The 17696-nt window shown below is 38.9% G+C and overlaps 1 protein-coding gene across 8 annotated transcripts in view; it reads left to right on the top strand.

Moving 5' to 3' along the window:
• Positions 1–17696, top strand: part of FOCAD (focadhesin) — a 341519-nt gene that overhangs the window by 249450 nt on the left and 74373 nt on the right. For all 8 annotated transcript variants that reach the window (XR_011964355.1, XR_011964354.1, XM_072596662.1 and 5 more), the window contains one exon: positions 17144–17232. Coding sequence is in view for 6 of the 8 variants with exons in the window: in XM_072596662.1 (XP_072452763.1) it covers positions 17144–17232 (89 nt within the window). In the remaining 2 variants the exon portion in view is untranslated. The remainder of the gene's footprint in view (positions 1–17143; positions 17233–17696) is intronic.

Genomic DNA, 17696 nt, shown 5'->3' with positions numbered 1-17696 from the left:
AAAGAAATTGGAATATTGTTTATCTAGCACAAGGAAAAAAAGGAACTACTTAATCCTTCTTCCCCAACCCGCATTATGGAGAGAATTTCAAAAGTCATCTTTGTAGTTCTAGAAAGTAGGGTAAAGACAATAGAAATAAATGCTTTGCTTTTAAATTAGGGAAAAAAGGTGACTCCTGAATTTAGCTTTTGCAGACGTTTCCCACTCCTCCTTTATCTTAGTGCCTTCCCTTTGAGATTATCTCCACTTTATCTTGTATACAGTTGTTTGCGTGTTGTCTCCACTGTTAGACTGGGAGCTCTTGAGAGCAGGGACTCTTTTTTTATCTTCTTTGCCAGGGTTTAGCACAGTCCCTGGCACCACATAGATACTTGACAAATGTGTGTTGACTAAATCTAAAACATGGTACTTTCAAGTGAGGTTTCGCTGGAAAACTCACTATTTCCTGCCTGGAAGTAACCGAGAATTCCTATCACTGGTGTGTCTTAGATCCATGCAAGATCTATTTAAATTTCATTTCCAAGTCCAGTATTTCTCACAATACTTTTTGAAGAAATGGGTCTCCTGGTAAATATGGAGATAAAAAATATGTCGTGAATCAGTCGATAATCTGGTGTTAGAGAATTGGCAGTCTCATGTTGTGTAGTTTATACCCTTCATCTTCAGTTTTCCCCTCTCTCATTCCCTCTCCTTTTTTGAGGAAAAGACAGCAGATATAGATTGTAGATAAAGACCATCAGGATCTTAGAGCATTCTCTCCTGGTGCTCAATAAGTATTTTTTGATTGGAACTTCTCTAGAAGGATTACCTGTTAACACAGCCATTCTTTAGGCTCTCATTAGAGAAAAGAATCTGATGTCAGTTTTGTAATATTTTTTTTGCCTATCCTTGAGTAAGCAAGGTTTATTTCCTTATTTGTGAATCGAATTGCTTCTGGGAAAGAGCATTTTGAAATGAATGCCAGTGAGATGCCCCTTGTTGATTTTCATTCCTTTGTCATTTAATGGATGATAGCTTTGGATGAGTAGTGAAGTATACTTTGCAGCTTTTTTCTTTTTTTTACCCCCAAATAAAGCTTTATTTATCAAGGATCAGAGAGTTTATCAGGGTAATGATCACCTTCTCTCTGTGCCTTAGTTTGAAAGTTTTCATCGGTTGCTGTGACTGAAAAATACCATGATCCATGTGTCACCTTTTGGGTCATGAGCCTCTCCAAATTAATTAGGCTACTCCTCAGGTAACAGTTATTTCCTCGTTAGGGTTATGTCTGAAGCATTTTTTAGGTTCTCTAGCACCCCTAAAGATTTGTATCTTATTGGTATATAGAGTTTGAGAACTAAGCGTTGCCTCAGGCCTTCTGTGATCAGGCGTCAGAGAAGGATTTTATTGGAGAAAGGACTTATTTAATTTAAAAAGTATAAAGCATTAGTAATAACATGATCTTAATAAATAATCAGTGCTTATTGATTGAAGGAAATCTTTCGTTCTCTACTAAAAAGCAGCCTGCTAGCAGTTAGATCTGTCCTTCCCCTAGAACAGCTCTGTCCAAGTCAGATAGAAAGGGGGATGTTAAACCATGTATGAGGATCTCTGCAGACCACACGTTGACTTAAGATTTAACTTGACTTAAGACACTTAGCATTATCTGTGTTCTAATTATTTTGATTTATCTCATTTAATATCTCAATTATATTTTAATCTGATTAGGCTGCACTCCCTGCTTTACACTGTGCCCTAGACTAGTTTCCCGTCATGAATACATGTTGCGTCTTGTCATACTGCCCTTGCCATCTTGCTTGTCAGACATGCATTAAATATTCAATTTTAAGTGATAATAATGTTGATGTTAAAGAGATTTCAAGCTGATATGAACCATTCATTTTGTTCCCCCTTAATCTGTTTGTTTTTTAATAGCTTCTGTCATGGATTATTAAATGTTTTTTGATTGGTTGGTTGGTTGATACTTGTCTCCTCTTTTCTTCTATCTGTAAACTATCCTTTCATGATCTGATCAGCTCGCTTTAGTTTAATTATCATTGACAGATGACTATCACATCTTCATAGCTCCCTCTCTGAACTCTAATTCTACATCGCCAACTCTGAGCCAGACATTTCCACCTGAATGTTGGCCCCAAATGGAATTTATTATTTCTCCTGCTAACCCCACCACTCTCTCCAAACTTTCTTATTTCTGTTGATGACGTTACAGTGCTTTCAGTCTTCAAAGTTTGGAACTTCAGAATCCCCCCTTGACTCTTGCCTCTCTGCCCCTCAATTACTCTCCAGCTAAGTAGCTCTGTGAATCAGACATTGAGCCTGGGGTCAGGAAACTCTGAATTCAAATCTGACCTCAGACACTTTTAGCTTTGTGACCTTGGGCCAGTCAGTAGACCTGTGCTAGACCTCTACCTGCCACAGTTTCCTCGATGTAAAACAAGGAGAACAGTAGCACCTATTCCTCAGGCTTGTTATGAGGATCAAATGAAATAGTACTTGGAAAGTACTTATCATAGTACATGGCAAATAGTAATTCTTAATAAATTCTTATTTCCTTCTCATTTCCCCTTCCTTCTCCCACGTAACTGTCAGTTGCTAGGTCTTCCTCTGTCTCAGTTTTCCCCTTCACATGATCACTGTCTTAAGTTCACTTCTCTCACCCCAATTATTGAAGCAGCTTAATTGATCTGCCTGCATCTAGTCTTTTTACTTTATGATTCATCCTCCACACACCTGCTAAGATCATGTTCTTATGACCCAAGTCATATGATATTTCCTTGCTCAACAATCCTTAGTGAATTCCTACAACTCATCCTGGCATTGAAGATTTTTCACAGTCTGACTCACTTCTACCTTTGCTGGATTTTTTAATATTGTACCCTTTTATGTCCTCTATGTTCTAATTAACCTGGACGGTGTTGTCCCCCAAACTTCCTATTTCATCTATTCCTTCTGTGTCTCTACACTTTAACAACTTAGAATGTCCTCACCCACCACCTAACTTCTTTCAGGTCTTCTAGGTCTCATTTTCTGATATTCACCCTTCTCCCAAATTGTTTCTTTCTCCCTCCTCAAATTCCTTGTATTTTTATGTCTATGCATATTATACATTGTGTTACCTGAGTAAAATATAAGCTTCTTGAGAGCAGACAAGACTTCTTTTTCATGTTTGTATCTTCATTGGCTTATACTTGTCCTATCATTTTTAAAGTCATGTCCAACTGTTTGTGGTTCCACTTGGGGTTTTCTTGGCAGAGATACAGGAGTGATTTGCCATTTCCCTCTCCGTCTCATCTAACAGATGAGCAACTGAGGCAAACAGGGTCAAGCGTCTGAGGCTGGATTTACATTCAGGAAAATGAGCTTTCTGACTCCAGGCCCACCCCTCTGTCCACTGTGCCACATACCTGCCCCCACCTTATACTTAGTAAGACATTTAATGTTGGTTGAATTAAAATGAATTAAAATCTGGATCACCTAAATCAAAGGAAGAGAGACATGGGGGGGGGGGGGGAGGGGACAAAAATGTGCTCTAGCGCATTACCAAGATAAAATAGTTTTCCAAAAGTAGTTTAAACATTTTTATCAAATTGATGTAAGAGGAAGAGATTGGGTGGTCATGTACCTAGCCTGAAGATTAACATATAGAGAAGTGTGTGTATTGACAATCTACACAACATGAACTGACATAGGCCCCCAATATTTTGGATAGACCCTTTGTGGAGGAGTTTCAAGCAGAGGTAGACAAAAGTTTGAAAGGATGAGAAGGCAGAGATGTGCTGTGATCTGGATTGCTAGAGAGCATCCATGTTGATAAAACCATATGTCCGTTCAAATATTTTCTACCTCAGTTGTAAATACAGATCTCAATGATTTTAGCATTATTATTTCTGATTTAGCTGCCAATTGCATAACTCACCATTCTTTATTATTCTTTAGCCTTATCCTTTCAAAATTTTTTCACCATTTTTCACCATTTTTAGTTCTCATCCAGATGGGTTGAGATAGCAACTCACATGTTTCTGTTTGTTTCCCAGATGCTCTTAAATCATTTGTTGGCATTATCATTTATAAACATTTATTATTATTATTATCTTCTCATCTATTCTCTGTTTCTCTTTTAACCTCAGTTTGGATTATAGGTTTATACAGTTCTCCACAACAGAAAAATAAAAAAAAAAACCCTGAGGGTATTGGCGTTACATTTACAGGTGAACAGTAACTATTAAAATTTGCTCATTTTTCAACATTAGGTTATATGTTTTCTTTAGAAGCACAGAGCTCTTCAAATGATAGGAAGTTTATAAATGGTTGTTGAATGAATGAATGCCTTTCTCACCATTGGCACCTAGTGCATGTTTTAAAAAGATAACCAGTAGTGTTCAGTTTTTATGTTATAATTTAAATAGCTGAAAAAGTACTGAAGTGGATTGATGTTTGTATAGATTGTGCCTTCCATTGAAAAGTTTTATTGATGTATTTGGTTGTTATGGAATTTTCATTTCTCATTATGCACACACACACACACACACACACACACAGACACACAGACACACAGACACACACACCCTCAGTAACCCACTGAGACTTTCTTTCTTATAAAGAATTTACAGGAACAAAAAGATTTTTGTAATGCTAAGAAATACATCAAGTGAGCCTGACAATATATGCGGTATTGCATACCTCTGATCCCCTATCTCTGCAATGAAAGAATGGAGGTTCATTTTCTCCTCTCTTTTGGGACAAGAAGTTTAGGCATTACAATCAAACAGGCAAGCCACAAGCAGTTATTAAATGTCTACTATTTTCCAGGCACTGTATTAGGGCCTGGGGATATAAGTAAAAAGAATGAAATAATCCCTTCTCAGAAGGTTCTTGGATTCTAATGGGAGAAACAAGTGCATATTTAAATATATACAGAACAAGTAAAAGTGAATAATTACAGATAAATATAACAGTTAAATGAAAGGTAGTAAAGGAAAGCAGACCCTAGCAGTTATGGGGATCAGGATCCGCTTAATACAAAAGATGTTCCTGAACTGTGTCCCAAAGGAAGAACAGGGCATTGTGAGGTAGAGGTAAAGAGTGAGTTCATTTCAGGGATACTGAAAAGTAAGTACAAAGACATGGATATTGCAAATGGAATATCATGTATGAAAAAGAGAGAAAACTGATTTGACTCCATTGCAGAGTACAGAGGGAGTGTAATTCCCAATGCAGCTGGAAGGACAGAGTGGAGCCGGGTTGTAAGGGACTTTAACAACTAAATAGAAGAGTTTCTATTTTAACCTAGAAGCAAGAGTAAACACACTGGAGTTGACTGAGTAGAGGAATCTCCATCGTTAGATCTATAATCTAGGGAAGAGGTGATGGGGAGCCTGAACCTCAGTGGTAGATGAGTGAGTAGTGAAAAGGGGTCAGGTGCAAAAGATGTTATGAAGTCAGGATTGATAAGATTTGGTCACTGGTTGGAAATGTGGAATTAGAGAGATTATCAGTCTGTGAGTCTGAAAGGATGGTGAACAGAGGTGTTTGGGAGAAGATGGCATTTGGCAGGAGGTGGTAGTGGAGAGGGTACAATAATGAATCATGTTTTAGGCATCTTAAGTGTGAACTGTTTTGGGAACATCCAATTTGAAATGTCTAATAGGTCATGTAAGACTCAGAGGAAAGGCTTCCACTATATAGAATTGCCTATATTTCTAATCTATCTGCTGAAAATATAGAGACTATCATATTCAACTGTCATATCTATGCAGATGACTCACAGATAGATAAATATAAACTACGTATTCTATTTTTCAGTGAGTCTTGTGCATAGATGTGATAGTCGAATCCATGTAAGCTAATGAATTTTGCAAGAGAGATTGTAGAGGAAGAAGAGAAGGTGTAGTACAGAAACTTGGGGAATACCCATATTTAAGGAGCATGATACAGATGACGGCTCAGCAGCACAGACCGAGAAGAAGTTGTCATAGAGGTAGGAGGCAAACCAAGATAACCCAGATTGAGGAGGATATCCAAGAGGAGCGGATGATCAGTAGTGTTAGGTGTAGCAGATAGGGCAAGAAGGATGAATACAGAAAAATCTGACAGTTTAAGAGATGATCAGATGAAAACAGTTTCAGTTGAGGGATGAGGTTGGAGAGCCAGATTGCAAAGACTTGAGGAGTGAGTGAGAGGGGAGGGGAAGTGGAGATAGTGACTGCAGACTGCATTTTTCAAGGAGGTTTGCTGGGAAAGAGTGTAGATAAAGGATAATAATAATAACTAACATTTATACAGCACTGTAGGTTTTCTGAGCACTCTCACCTGATCCTACCTAGCTGATAACTTGGGGCCTTGTAGGGTCAAGTGAAGGGTTTTTTTTTTTTAAGGATGGGACATGTTTAAAGATTATAGGAAAGGAACTATTAGATAGAAAGAAGTTAGGATGCAACAGAGAAGTTGAACAGAGGGAAATTGATTGAGGATGCTGTATGCTGGAGAAAATGGAGTGAGTGAGGGTGAGGTGGGAGAGGGCACACAGGGGTTAGCAAGGAGAAGGCCCATCCCTTTGCCAAACTAGGGAAAGAGTGGAAGGTAATGGCAGAAGCAATTGAGATGAAGAGAATGTTTCAGTTATGTTTTGTTTTTTCTATTTAAATTGTTATGATTTTGTATGTTGTTTTACCTTTACTGCTTTGGATTCAGCGTTGGTTTACCTAAGTTTTCCTATGCTTCTACAAATTCTTCATAATCTTTGTTTTATGGTATAGTCATATATTCCATTATATTCGTGTACCCCTTAATTTGTTTATCCATTCCCAGTTTGATGGCAATCTATTTTTCCACCATTTATTTACTACCACAGAAGCACGTTTGTGGGACCTTTCACTCTTTGAAGTCTTTTAGGTATATTCCTAATGGTGGGATCTCTTTCAAAGGATACAGACATTTTAGGGACTGAATATATTTGTGAAAACCTAGTTGAATATTTTTAGCAGCACTCGTCCATATTTCCGTATCCCTGTCTTTGTGAGTGATGTATGGTAATAGGACATGTATAGGATTTAGTTGAGAAGGTGAAATACCTATCTCTTACCACTCTTTAAAAGAATACCTTTTTGCTACTTGAGATAGATTGAATATGCCAATAGTACTTGTGACAGTGGAAGTGTTATTCAGAAGATGAAAGGAATCCAACAGCAACCACATAACGTACAAAGTGCATTTTAGATGAAACTAACGTAGAAATTATTGTATTTAGTAGAGCTGGGGCAAAGTCTCCCTGTCTCCACATTACCAAGGATTTCTCTCCTAGAGGACACTCCCTCCTTAGGGGCATTGTAATCTTTTTTGCAAGCTTGTGTCAGGCATATTTTGTGGTATTAGTCTTGGAGATTATTTATGCAAACATCTTTTGATAATTTAGTCTAAGAGATAGTATTTCGTTGTATTCTATTTTCTAGAACTTGAGTGCTATGTATCCTAGGCTGAACTCTTTACAAAAGCAGTGGGTGTTCTCTGCTTTTCAATAGGCTTCTAGCCCGTAGCAATACCTATACCCGCCCATTCACTCAGTGTGTCATTGGCTCTGCCTACAGCCTGAGTCCTGACATTGGACCCTCCTATATGTGTGTGTTGCCCTCTACTAGAATGTGAATTTCTTGAGAACAGGGTTGTCTTACTTTTCTCTTTGGTCCACAGTGTGCTTCATTGGCATTGGTGCTTTTTGTTTGATTCTTTCATTCTATCCATCGTTATGCGTTTCTTTCCTATCAACTTGGTGTTTTGATCAGTACCCTTGTGAGGATTTTAGAGTTTATAGAATACTTTTCTCAGAACAAACTTTGTGAGATGTGGTTAATGTAAATATCCATTTTCTAGGAGAGGAAACTAAGGTTTGATGAGGTCAATTGTCTTGCCCATGTTCTTGTGTCTATTAAGTGGTGGACTTAAGACTTAAAACTTAGATCTACTATTGCAGAACTAGCTTTTATATTTACTGTATTCTTCACATCCTTTATATTGTTTTATTGAATATTTATCGTTATAATATTCTTTTGTTGAATGATTTGTAATTATTCTCCATCAGTAGTCAAAAACTTTTATTAAGTGCCTACTGTGTGACAGTCACTGTGCTAAGCAGCATAACTCAGTGTTACCTGGACCCATTCCCCAATGGTGCATCATGGTACACACACACACACACACACACACACACACACACACACGCACACACACGCACACACCCTTACCCTTGTAACGATGAGTCTATGATTTGTGAAAATCCCAACCATATCCAACTCCTCTTGTCTACTGTCTCATTCCTATTAACCTCAGTACTGACATCCAGCCCCCCAAGCATGTTCTACTCCATCTGCCTCTTCCATTATGTCAGTGGAACTTCTGATGTAATTAAGAAATACCCCCTCATTTTAGAACTGTTTCTCACATACACCTTCCATTTTTCTGTTCTTCACTGAGACTTGACTCCTACGCTGCATCCCAGCCTCTCCTTTCCAATGCCGGTCGTACGCTTTGTCATAACCTCCCCCCTCACTGTTTTTATTTGGAGCTTGTATATGCCTTGCCCAATTCCCATTGCCACTTCTAGACCTTCCCTCTACTGTTGTAACTCAATGACTTCTCTTAGGCTCACTCAAATGTGTTGCCCAATGTGACCAACCCAGAGGATACTCTTATCTTCCTTTTCTATGTAGTTAGTACCTATTACACAGTAGCTCTCTGCACGCTGGAGAACTTCCATGTTTTTGTTCCCTCAAATCCCCAAACCCTATGACCTTTTTCACTCTTCCTCATCTACAGAAAGATGGTAATACTCTTGCTGTTGCCATCACCTACAAGTGCTCCAGTTTCATGATCAAGAATCTGTAAGTTCCTTTGTCTGCTCACAGCCCATTATTACTCTGTCTCAGGATCTCCTCACCATGACCTGCAGAGAGTTCCAGTTTGTTGCTGGGTATCACTCTTGCTCTGCCTTTATTCTCCTTGGGACTCTTTCCTGGTTCTCTTCCTTTCTCTTTGATCAGTCTGATGTCTCCTTTGCTTATTCATCATCTGTATCATACTGGATAACAGTGGGATATCCCCCAAAGCTCTATCTTAGATACTTTTGAATTCTTGTTAGTTAGCTCTTCCTTTGTCTCTCTTTTTCCCCTCTCTCTTAATATCTCATCAGCTCCCAAGAATTTATCAGCTCTATGCAGATGAATCCCAAATCTATACATCTAGTACTAGACTCTCTCTTGAGCACCATTCTCAAACCACCATTTTCTTTTAGACATTTCTTACTGGATACCCTGTCAGCACCTCAAATTCAACACATTCAAAACAGAAATCCTTATGTTCTTTGAGTCCCAAACTTCTATATTACTTTCTATGCCACTCTCATCCTTCTAGTCACTGAAGCCTACAATCCCTGTGTCATTCTTATCTCCTAACTCTCACACAGCCCACATACTCAGTCATTTGCCAGATCTTAACATTTCTATCTTAGACCATCTCTTCACTCTTCTCCATTTAAATTGCCACAACCCTAATTCAGGGTCTTATCACTCCTCACCTCTTTAAGTCTTTTTTGTCTCTTTGTCTCAAGCTTTTCCCCACTTCAGTCAATCTTACGTCAAATCTTATGCAAGTGAATTTTCCTAAAGTACAGCTTTCATCATGTTACCCTCCATGCTCATCAGACTACGGTTGCTCCTTAATATATGGAATAATATATAAACTACTCATTTTGGCATTTAAGCCTCTTGACGGTCTGGCTCCTTTCTGCATTTTCAGTATTCATCTTCTTGCCTTTCTCCATCTCCCATCTTGGTTTCTTTATGCAGTGGTCCCCCAGCCAATAATACATTCCCTCCTCATTTCTGCTTCTTTGAGTTCCTGGTTTCCTTCAAGACCCCTCACAATTATTACCCTCTTTATGAAACCTTTTCTAGTCCTTACAGATGTTAGCACACACTCCCCAAATTACTTTGTATTCACTTTTTCTATTTCCTACATATAGTCATGTGTATGTTTTGGCTATTGAAAAATAAGCTTCTTGATGTCAGGGTCTGCTTCACTTATTTTTCCCCTACTTCTTAGCACAGTGCCTCACACATAATAAGCTCTTAATAAATTCTTGTTAGTTGAATTATTCAGCATCATGCTAGGTTCTTTTGGAATTAAATGTCAAAGAAAGACATAGAAAATGATTACAAGGTCTTCTTACTTGAGTTTACAATTTATTTAGTGAATAAAACCAAATAATTAAGAATAATTACCAAAATAATTAACCAAATAATTAAACCAAAATAATTAAAAAGCAACATATTTCCTAGTATAATTTAAATTGTATGTGGACATGCTAAGAAGATGCCAAAGTAAAAAAGTGTTCTTGCTAGGAAAGTTAAGGAAGACTTCTTGAAACAGCTGAGTTTTATGTTGGGTCCTAACTGGAGTAGTGTCTGGTCTCAGATACTTACTTTTTTTTTATTTTTTTATTTTTTATTTTTTTATTTTATTTTATTTTTTTTAATTTTTTACTTTTTTTATTAAACTTTTAACATTTATTTTCACACATTTTTGGGTTACAAATTTTCTCCCCTTTTTCCCCCTCCCCGCCCCCCCCCAGATCCAAGCTTTCTAATTGCCCCTGTGACCTATCTTCTCTCTCCTCTATCCTCCCTCCCTGCCCTTGTCTCCGTCTTCTCTTTTGTCCTGTAGGGCCAGATAGCTTTCTTGACCCCTTAACCTGTATTTCTTGTTACCCGGTGGTAATAACATTACATTTGGTCCTAACACTTTGAGTTCCAACTTCTTTGGCTCCCTCCCTCTCTACCCCTTCCCCTTGGAAGACAGGCAGTTCAATATAGGCCATATCTGTTTAGTTTTGCAAATGATTTCCATACTAGTTGTGTTGTATAGGACTAACTATATTTCCCTCCATCCTGTCCTGTCCCCCATTACTTCTATTTTCTTATGGTCCTTTCCCTCCCCATGAGTGTCGACCTCGTATTGCATTCTCCTCCCCATGCCCTCCCCTCTATCCTCCCCCCCATCATACTTGTGCCCCTGTCCCCCACTCTCCTGTATTATGAGATAGGTTTTCCTATCAAAATGAGTGTGCATTATATTCTTTCCTTTAGTGGATTGTGATGAGAGTAGACCTCATGTTTTTCTCTTGCCTCCCCTCTTTATCCCACCACTAATAAGTCTTTTGCTTGCCTCTTTTATAAGAGATAATTTGCCCCATATAACTTCTCCCTTTCTCCTCCCAATATTTCTCTCTCACTGCTTGATTTAATTTTTTTTTTTTTAGTATGTGATCCCATCCTCTTCAATTCACTCTGTGCACTCTGTCTCTATGTATGTGTGCGTGTGTGCATGTGTGTGTGTGTGTGTGTACTCCCACCCAGTGCCCAGATACTGAAATGTTTCAACAGTTATAAATATTGTCTTTCCATGTAGGAATGTAAACAGTTCAACTTTAGTAAGTCCCTTATGACTTCTCTTTGCTGTTCACCTTTTCATGGTTCTCTTCATTCTTGTGTTAGAAAGTCAAATTTTCTTTCCAGTTCTGGTCTTTTCATCAGGAAAATTTGAAAGTCTTCTATTTCATTGAAAGACCATTTTTTTTCCTGAAGTATTATACTCAGTTTTGCTGGGTAGGTGATTCTTGGCTTCAGTCCTATTTCCTTTGACTTCTGGAATATCCTATTCCATTCCCTTCTGTCCCTCAATGTAGAAGGTGCCAGATCTTGTACTATCCTGATTGTATTTCCACAATACTTGAATTGTTTCTTTCTAGCTGCTTGCAATATTTTCTCTTTCACCTGGGAATTCTGGAATTTGGCCACAATGCTCCTAGGAGTTTCTCTTTTTGGATCTCTTTCATGCGGTGTTCTGCGGATTCCTTGAATATTTATTTTGCCTTCTGGTTCTAGAATCTCAGGGCAGTTTTCCTTGATAATTTCATGGAAGATGATGTCTAGGCTCTTCTTTTGATCATGGTTTTCAGGTAGTCCCAGAATTTTTACATTGTCTCTCCTGATTCTATTTTCTAGGTCAGTTGTTTTTCCAATAAGATATTTCACCTTATCTTCCATTTTTCGAATCTGCGTGGTATGTTCTGAGATATCTGTCTTTCTCGAAAAGTCCAAAGCTTCCATCTGTACCATTCCAGATTTGAGAGATCTATTTTCTTCAGTAAGCTTTTGAATCTCCTTTTCCATTTGGTTAATTCTGCTTTTGAAAGCATTCTTCTCCTCATTGGCCCCTTGCACCTCCCTTGCCAGCTGAGTTAGGCTAGTTCTCAAGGTGCCAATTTCTTCAAGATTTTTTTGGTTCTCCTTTAGCAGGGAGCTGATCTGTTTATCATGCTTCTCCCTCATCCCTCTCATTTCCCTTTCCAGTCTTTCCTCCACCTCTCTAACTTGATTTTCAAAATTCCTCTTGAGCTCTTCCATCGCCTGAGCCCATTGGGTGGGCTGGGACACAGAATCCTCGATTTCTGTGTCTTTGCCTGATGGCAAGCATTGTTCCTCCCCATCAGAAAGGAGGGGAGGAAGTGTTTTTTTCTCTGCGATAAAGTACCCTTCAATAGTTTTATTTCTTTTCCCTTTTCTTGGCATATTCTCCACCTAGTGGCCTGAACTCTGAATGTTCTCCTCACACCCACCTCGCCTCCTGGTCCTCCCAGCCAGCGTTTGGGGACTGAGATTCAAATGCTGCTTCCCGCCTTAGGGCTTTTGGCGGGGGCAGGGCTGTTATTCAGTGTTAAATTAAGTTCAGGTGGTCAGGGGCAGGGCCGCCTCTCTGGCTCAATTCCCTCAGGGGGTTTATGCACAGACCTTCCACAATGGATCCAGGCTCCCGCCCGCTTGGGGATCCGCCTTCCGCAGCCGCAGCCGCCTCTCAGTCCCCACCTCCCGGGGGGCCCTGAGCCATGGGGGCACCTCACTCCCCTCTCAACCCGCCAAAGAGACTCTCTCACCTACCCCCGTCAGTCACCTGTTGGTGGGGGGGGCCCGTGCCGCTGCTGAAGATCCCGCCTCTGGAGCCCTCTTAGGACTGTGCCTCTCAGAGCCCCGGCCACCGCCGCCGCAGGTCCGGGCTGGGCGCCGCGTCTGCAGCGCGACGGACCTTTTGCGAGAGGTTTGCAGGTCCCTCTGTGGGTGGGGGGACCCGCGTGGCCACTGGAGATCCCGTCTCGCAGCCCTCTCGGATCTGCTTCCCACGTTGTCGCTGCCGCGGTAGGGCTGCTCTCTGCTTCTCGCCCCGACGCCCAGTCCACGGTGCGAAGGACCCCCCGCGAGAGGTTTGCAGGTCTCTCCGGAACAGAAATCTCCCTCGCTCCAATATTCCGTGTCTCTGGGTGCAGAATTCGCCCTGAATTAGTCCCCTCTGCCGTTCTGTGTTTTGTGGGTTAGGAGCTATGTGTATGTGCGTCTTTCTACTTCGCCATCTTGGCTCCGCCCCCTCAGATACTTACTAACTGTATGACTTTGAACAAGTCACTTAACCCTATTTTCCTCAGTTACTTCATCAGTAAAATGAACTAGAAAAGGAAATGGCAAACTACTCCATGACTTTTGTCAAGAAAATCCCAAGTGGGGTCATGAGGAGTTGGACGTGACTGAAAAACTACTGAATAGTGACTTTAGTAGTAGATGCAGATTGATGGAAAGGGATTGGAGAGACCACTCCAGGAAGAGACAATGGAGCAAGCAAAGGCACAAAGGCAGGAAATATTGTTTTTCAAGAAAGACCTATTTAATGTGGAATAAAAACATTGTAAAAAAAATTCACAAAATGTCTAGCTCAGTACAAAAATCAGGTCCATCAAAAACAACTTCAAAAAATAAAGGCTTTCATTTTTAATAGGTCCACTAAAGAACATAGACTTTTTTTTTTCCAAATAGGAGAGAGCTAGATGACCTCTCCTCGTTCCATTTGAGGTAGTCTTTTTTTTTTTCCCAGGAAATAACTTTTAAAAATTATTTTATGATGATTTAGTGGGACCATACCAATGGCGAGAGGTGAGGTTGGAAAGATAGGCTGGTGGAGAGCCATGGTCACTCTCTTTTCAAGAAAAGATAGCTTTGAATGTAAGAACAGACAGTTTGAATATCCTGCTCCTCTTTTTGGGTCAGTTATTTCTGTGCCAAATCCATAGGTGTGAATTATGTTTGTAATGAACCAAAATCTAAAAAATGACAAGAACTTTCTTGCAGTATATTGTATTATTCAATTTGTGGTGTTTATCTGCCAAGAATTGAAGCAGAAAATAAATGTAGATATTTTACCTGAATATTCATCCTGTCATGGAAGTGACTTGAGCTTTTTCTTAAAGGCTAAGCTAGCAGGCAGAAACTCTGGCAAGTAAATGTTATTACAATACCAGAAGGCTGGCCATTGGGGAATGAATTCTTTATGTGATGACAACCCATGGATTGAAGAGCACAGATAAGCAAAAACTGGCAAAAATGTTTCTTGTTTCTTTTATCATTTCCACAGTGATTTTAATCTTTTCAAGTTGACTTTACTTAGTTTTTTTCCTTCTCACTTCTATGAATGAGATAATAAACTATATTTTTTTAAATTATTGATATTTTCTCTTTTTTCATTGCTTAAATTTCCTCCTACATGCTTTTCCCTCATAGAGAGCCATCCCATTTAACAAAGAATATTTTCAAAAGAAAGAAGGAAAAAAACAAGCAAAAATGATCAGTATATGAAAAAAAAATCTGGAAATGTATTCAGTGTTTTGCCCATGTGGACCTTCTGCCTATACAAAGGAAGTGGAGCAGATGCCCCCTTTTCTTACTTTTTTTGGGGTGTAGAGAGTAAACTACTAAAGAATATTTAAAACAGAAAGGTAATACATTTGTGAGAGAGTTCCTTTTGCCTATTTTTGATTCCCTGTTCCAAGGGATAGAGAAATTTCTATATGATACCAGATGAGAAAGATTATAGCTCTTGATATTATAGGGATGAAGGCTGAAAGATGATATTTATGAAAGTATACAAAAGCTTAAAGGACATAGATAGAATATTCAGAAAATCACAGAATCGAATCCTGGAAATTGAGGGCATCCTTGAAAATTAATAGAAATAATTGAAGGGAAATAATAAGGGTTACTGCTTACATTACCAAATTAGATAATACACTTTTGGAACATATTACCCGTAGTGATACATTGCAGAAATACAGTTTCAAGAAAAGATTAGATAAATTAATGCATCATATTTTCACAGTATTCTCTAAAAGGAACGTATGTATATTTTGGGAATGCTCAACCTTCTGACGTTAATTTCATGTTAAGGAAACTGCTTTCTATCTGAGTGTCTCTTGAGGCCACTGTCATCGTGAATACTGAACTACATCCATTCTAGAAAGCAATTTGGAATTGCCCTCAAAGGTTATTAGCCTGTGAATATCCTTTGACCCAGCAAAACCACTGCAAAGTCTGTATCCCAAAGAGGCCAAAGAACTGTGGAAAGAACTTATTTGTCCAAAAGTATTTATTACAGCTTGTTTTGTGTTGACAAAGACTGGAAACTGAGAGGATACCCATCTGTTGAGGAAGGGCTGAACATCACAATATGATTGTGATGGAATGCTATTGTGCTGTTAGAAATGAGGAGCATAATGGTTTCATAGAAACCAGGGAAGACTTACACGAACTCACGCCAAGTGAAGTCAGCAGAACCAGAACACCGGGCACAGTAATAGCAGCATGGTAAAGATGATCAGCTATGAAAGGATAATCCAAGGCAGTTTCAAAGGATCCGTTAGGAACAATGCTATCCACCCCCAGAGAGAGAATTGATAAACTCTGAGTGCTTGTTGAAGCATACTTTCTTCACTTCCTTTCTTTTTCTTGGGCTTTTGTGTGTTTTCTTTTTCCATATGGCTAATATGGAAATGTATTTTGCATGACTTCATATATATCTTCAATATCATATTGCCTGCCTTCTTAAGGAGAGGGAAAGGAGCAGGAGGGAGGGAAAGAATTTACAACTCAAATTTTTTTTTAAAAGTTAAAAAAAATTTTCAGTGTCGTGAAATATTTAACAAAAGTAATGAAATATGTTATTAAAGAAAAAAATACTGAACTGGATCAACCATTGATTTGATCCATTCATTCTTGTGATTTACAATATTCTTGAATGAGGATTGAAGTCACTGGTGCTCAGATTGTTTATGGCTCAGGCTATCCCAAGACACAATTTTCAGTATCTCTTCAGTATCTGTAGTATCTTCCTTTTTGGATTTGACTGTGCAACATGGGAGACAGTGGCACAGGACGGCTCAGCATGGCATGCCCTCATCAGAAAGGATGCTGTGCTCTTTGAGCAAACCAGAATCGAGACAGCACAACAGCAACCATCTTCCTCTAAAGAAATCCACATCTGTTAAGGAAAAAGAAAACAAAAAACTGAGGCCTTGCTCATTTCATCCACATTTAAATTTACCTTAATCAAGTTGGACATTATCTGCCCAAAAGCAATGTCAGTTTTAAAAACAACTGGCAAATCTGAAAAAATATACCTTGCAAAGTGTTGGTAATATCATTTAATGTTCAGTGTACTTACCATCTCTTGTCATAAGTAAACTTACTGTATGAAAAATTAGTTATTGAGCAATGTGTAGAAAAAACAATTGTTTTATTACCCAACTTGGATCACAGCACATTTTCCAGACACTTATTACACTGTTTTGTAGAATTTGCAGAATATCTCTGGTAGAATATTTATTTTTATAATGTTAGTTCAAAATAGTAGCCAGAAGGAAGCAGTTTGAATATCTTTTGTGCATATATATTTGTGTGGAGAAGAGGGATGGAAGATAGGACAGCCAGGATGCTAATATAAGCTTTTATTGAGACTCCCAAATTTTTTATTTATACACAGTATTTCAAGGTTGCACCCATTAGATAGATTATGGAATGACTGTATGGTGATGTAGTTCTATTTTCTTAATCCACGATCTCTCAAAGTAAAAATGTCTGTCAAGAACAGTTAGATCCAATTATGAAGTTGCCCTCAAGTAACATCTTGAGTAAAGTCTGTTACTCAAGTCTTTCCCATAGAAATTTAAGCTTATTTCAGCCGTGCAGTTTTCTTCATGATTCATCCTGTGATTTTTCAGGGCAGACAGGCAGAGTTGGACATGCAATTAAAACATGGAAAAGATGCTCCTGAGGAGATACAGTACAAGAAATTTACAGCCTGGCTCTGGTAAGGGAATGACTTCCTTCTCTTCCTTTATAGTGGGAAGTAGAAACTTAAGGGAAAGGTAGCTACTTAAGAGGTTTTAATGTTGTGGGATGTAACTTCTGCATGAGTGTTACGGAGAAAAATACGGATGACCTGCTAGGTAATTCTTACTAAAAACAAAAACTCAACCCCCTTCTCCCTCCCTCCCTCCACACACCTAGAATTATAAGTGGAGATTCATTCATTGTTTATATTTTTCCAAGAAGCCTTGGACAAAATCTCAAAGGGGACATTTTTTTTAATGACTCAGATTATATTATGTGCTCTTCAATAAAAATTACCCTTTGTGCTTCCTCCATGGCCTCCCACTCCATATTTAGCCAAGATTTCTCCCCCTTGAAGTGGTGCCTTGTCTTTTAGGCACCATTGTACCACATCAAGATTTCCATTTCTTTGGGAGGCCTGGGAGAACTCTACTAAATTTG

This window comes from Notamacropus eugenii, chromosome 3 (assembly GCF_028372415.1).
Source record: "Notamacropus eugenii isolate mMacEug1 chromosome 3, mMacEug1.pri_v2, whole genome shotgun sequence".
Taxonomy (NCBI): Eukaryota; Metazoa; Chordata; class Mammalia; order Diprotodontia; family Macropodidae; genus Notamacropus; species Notamacropus eugenii.
The sequence above is the reverse complement of the archived record's forward strand: the minus strand, read 5'-3'. Positions and strand labels throughout refer to the sequence as shown.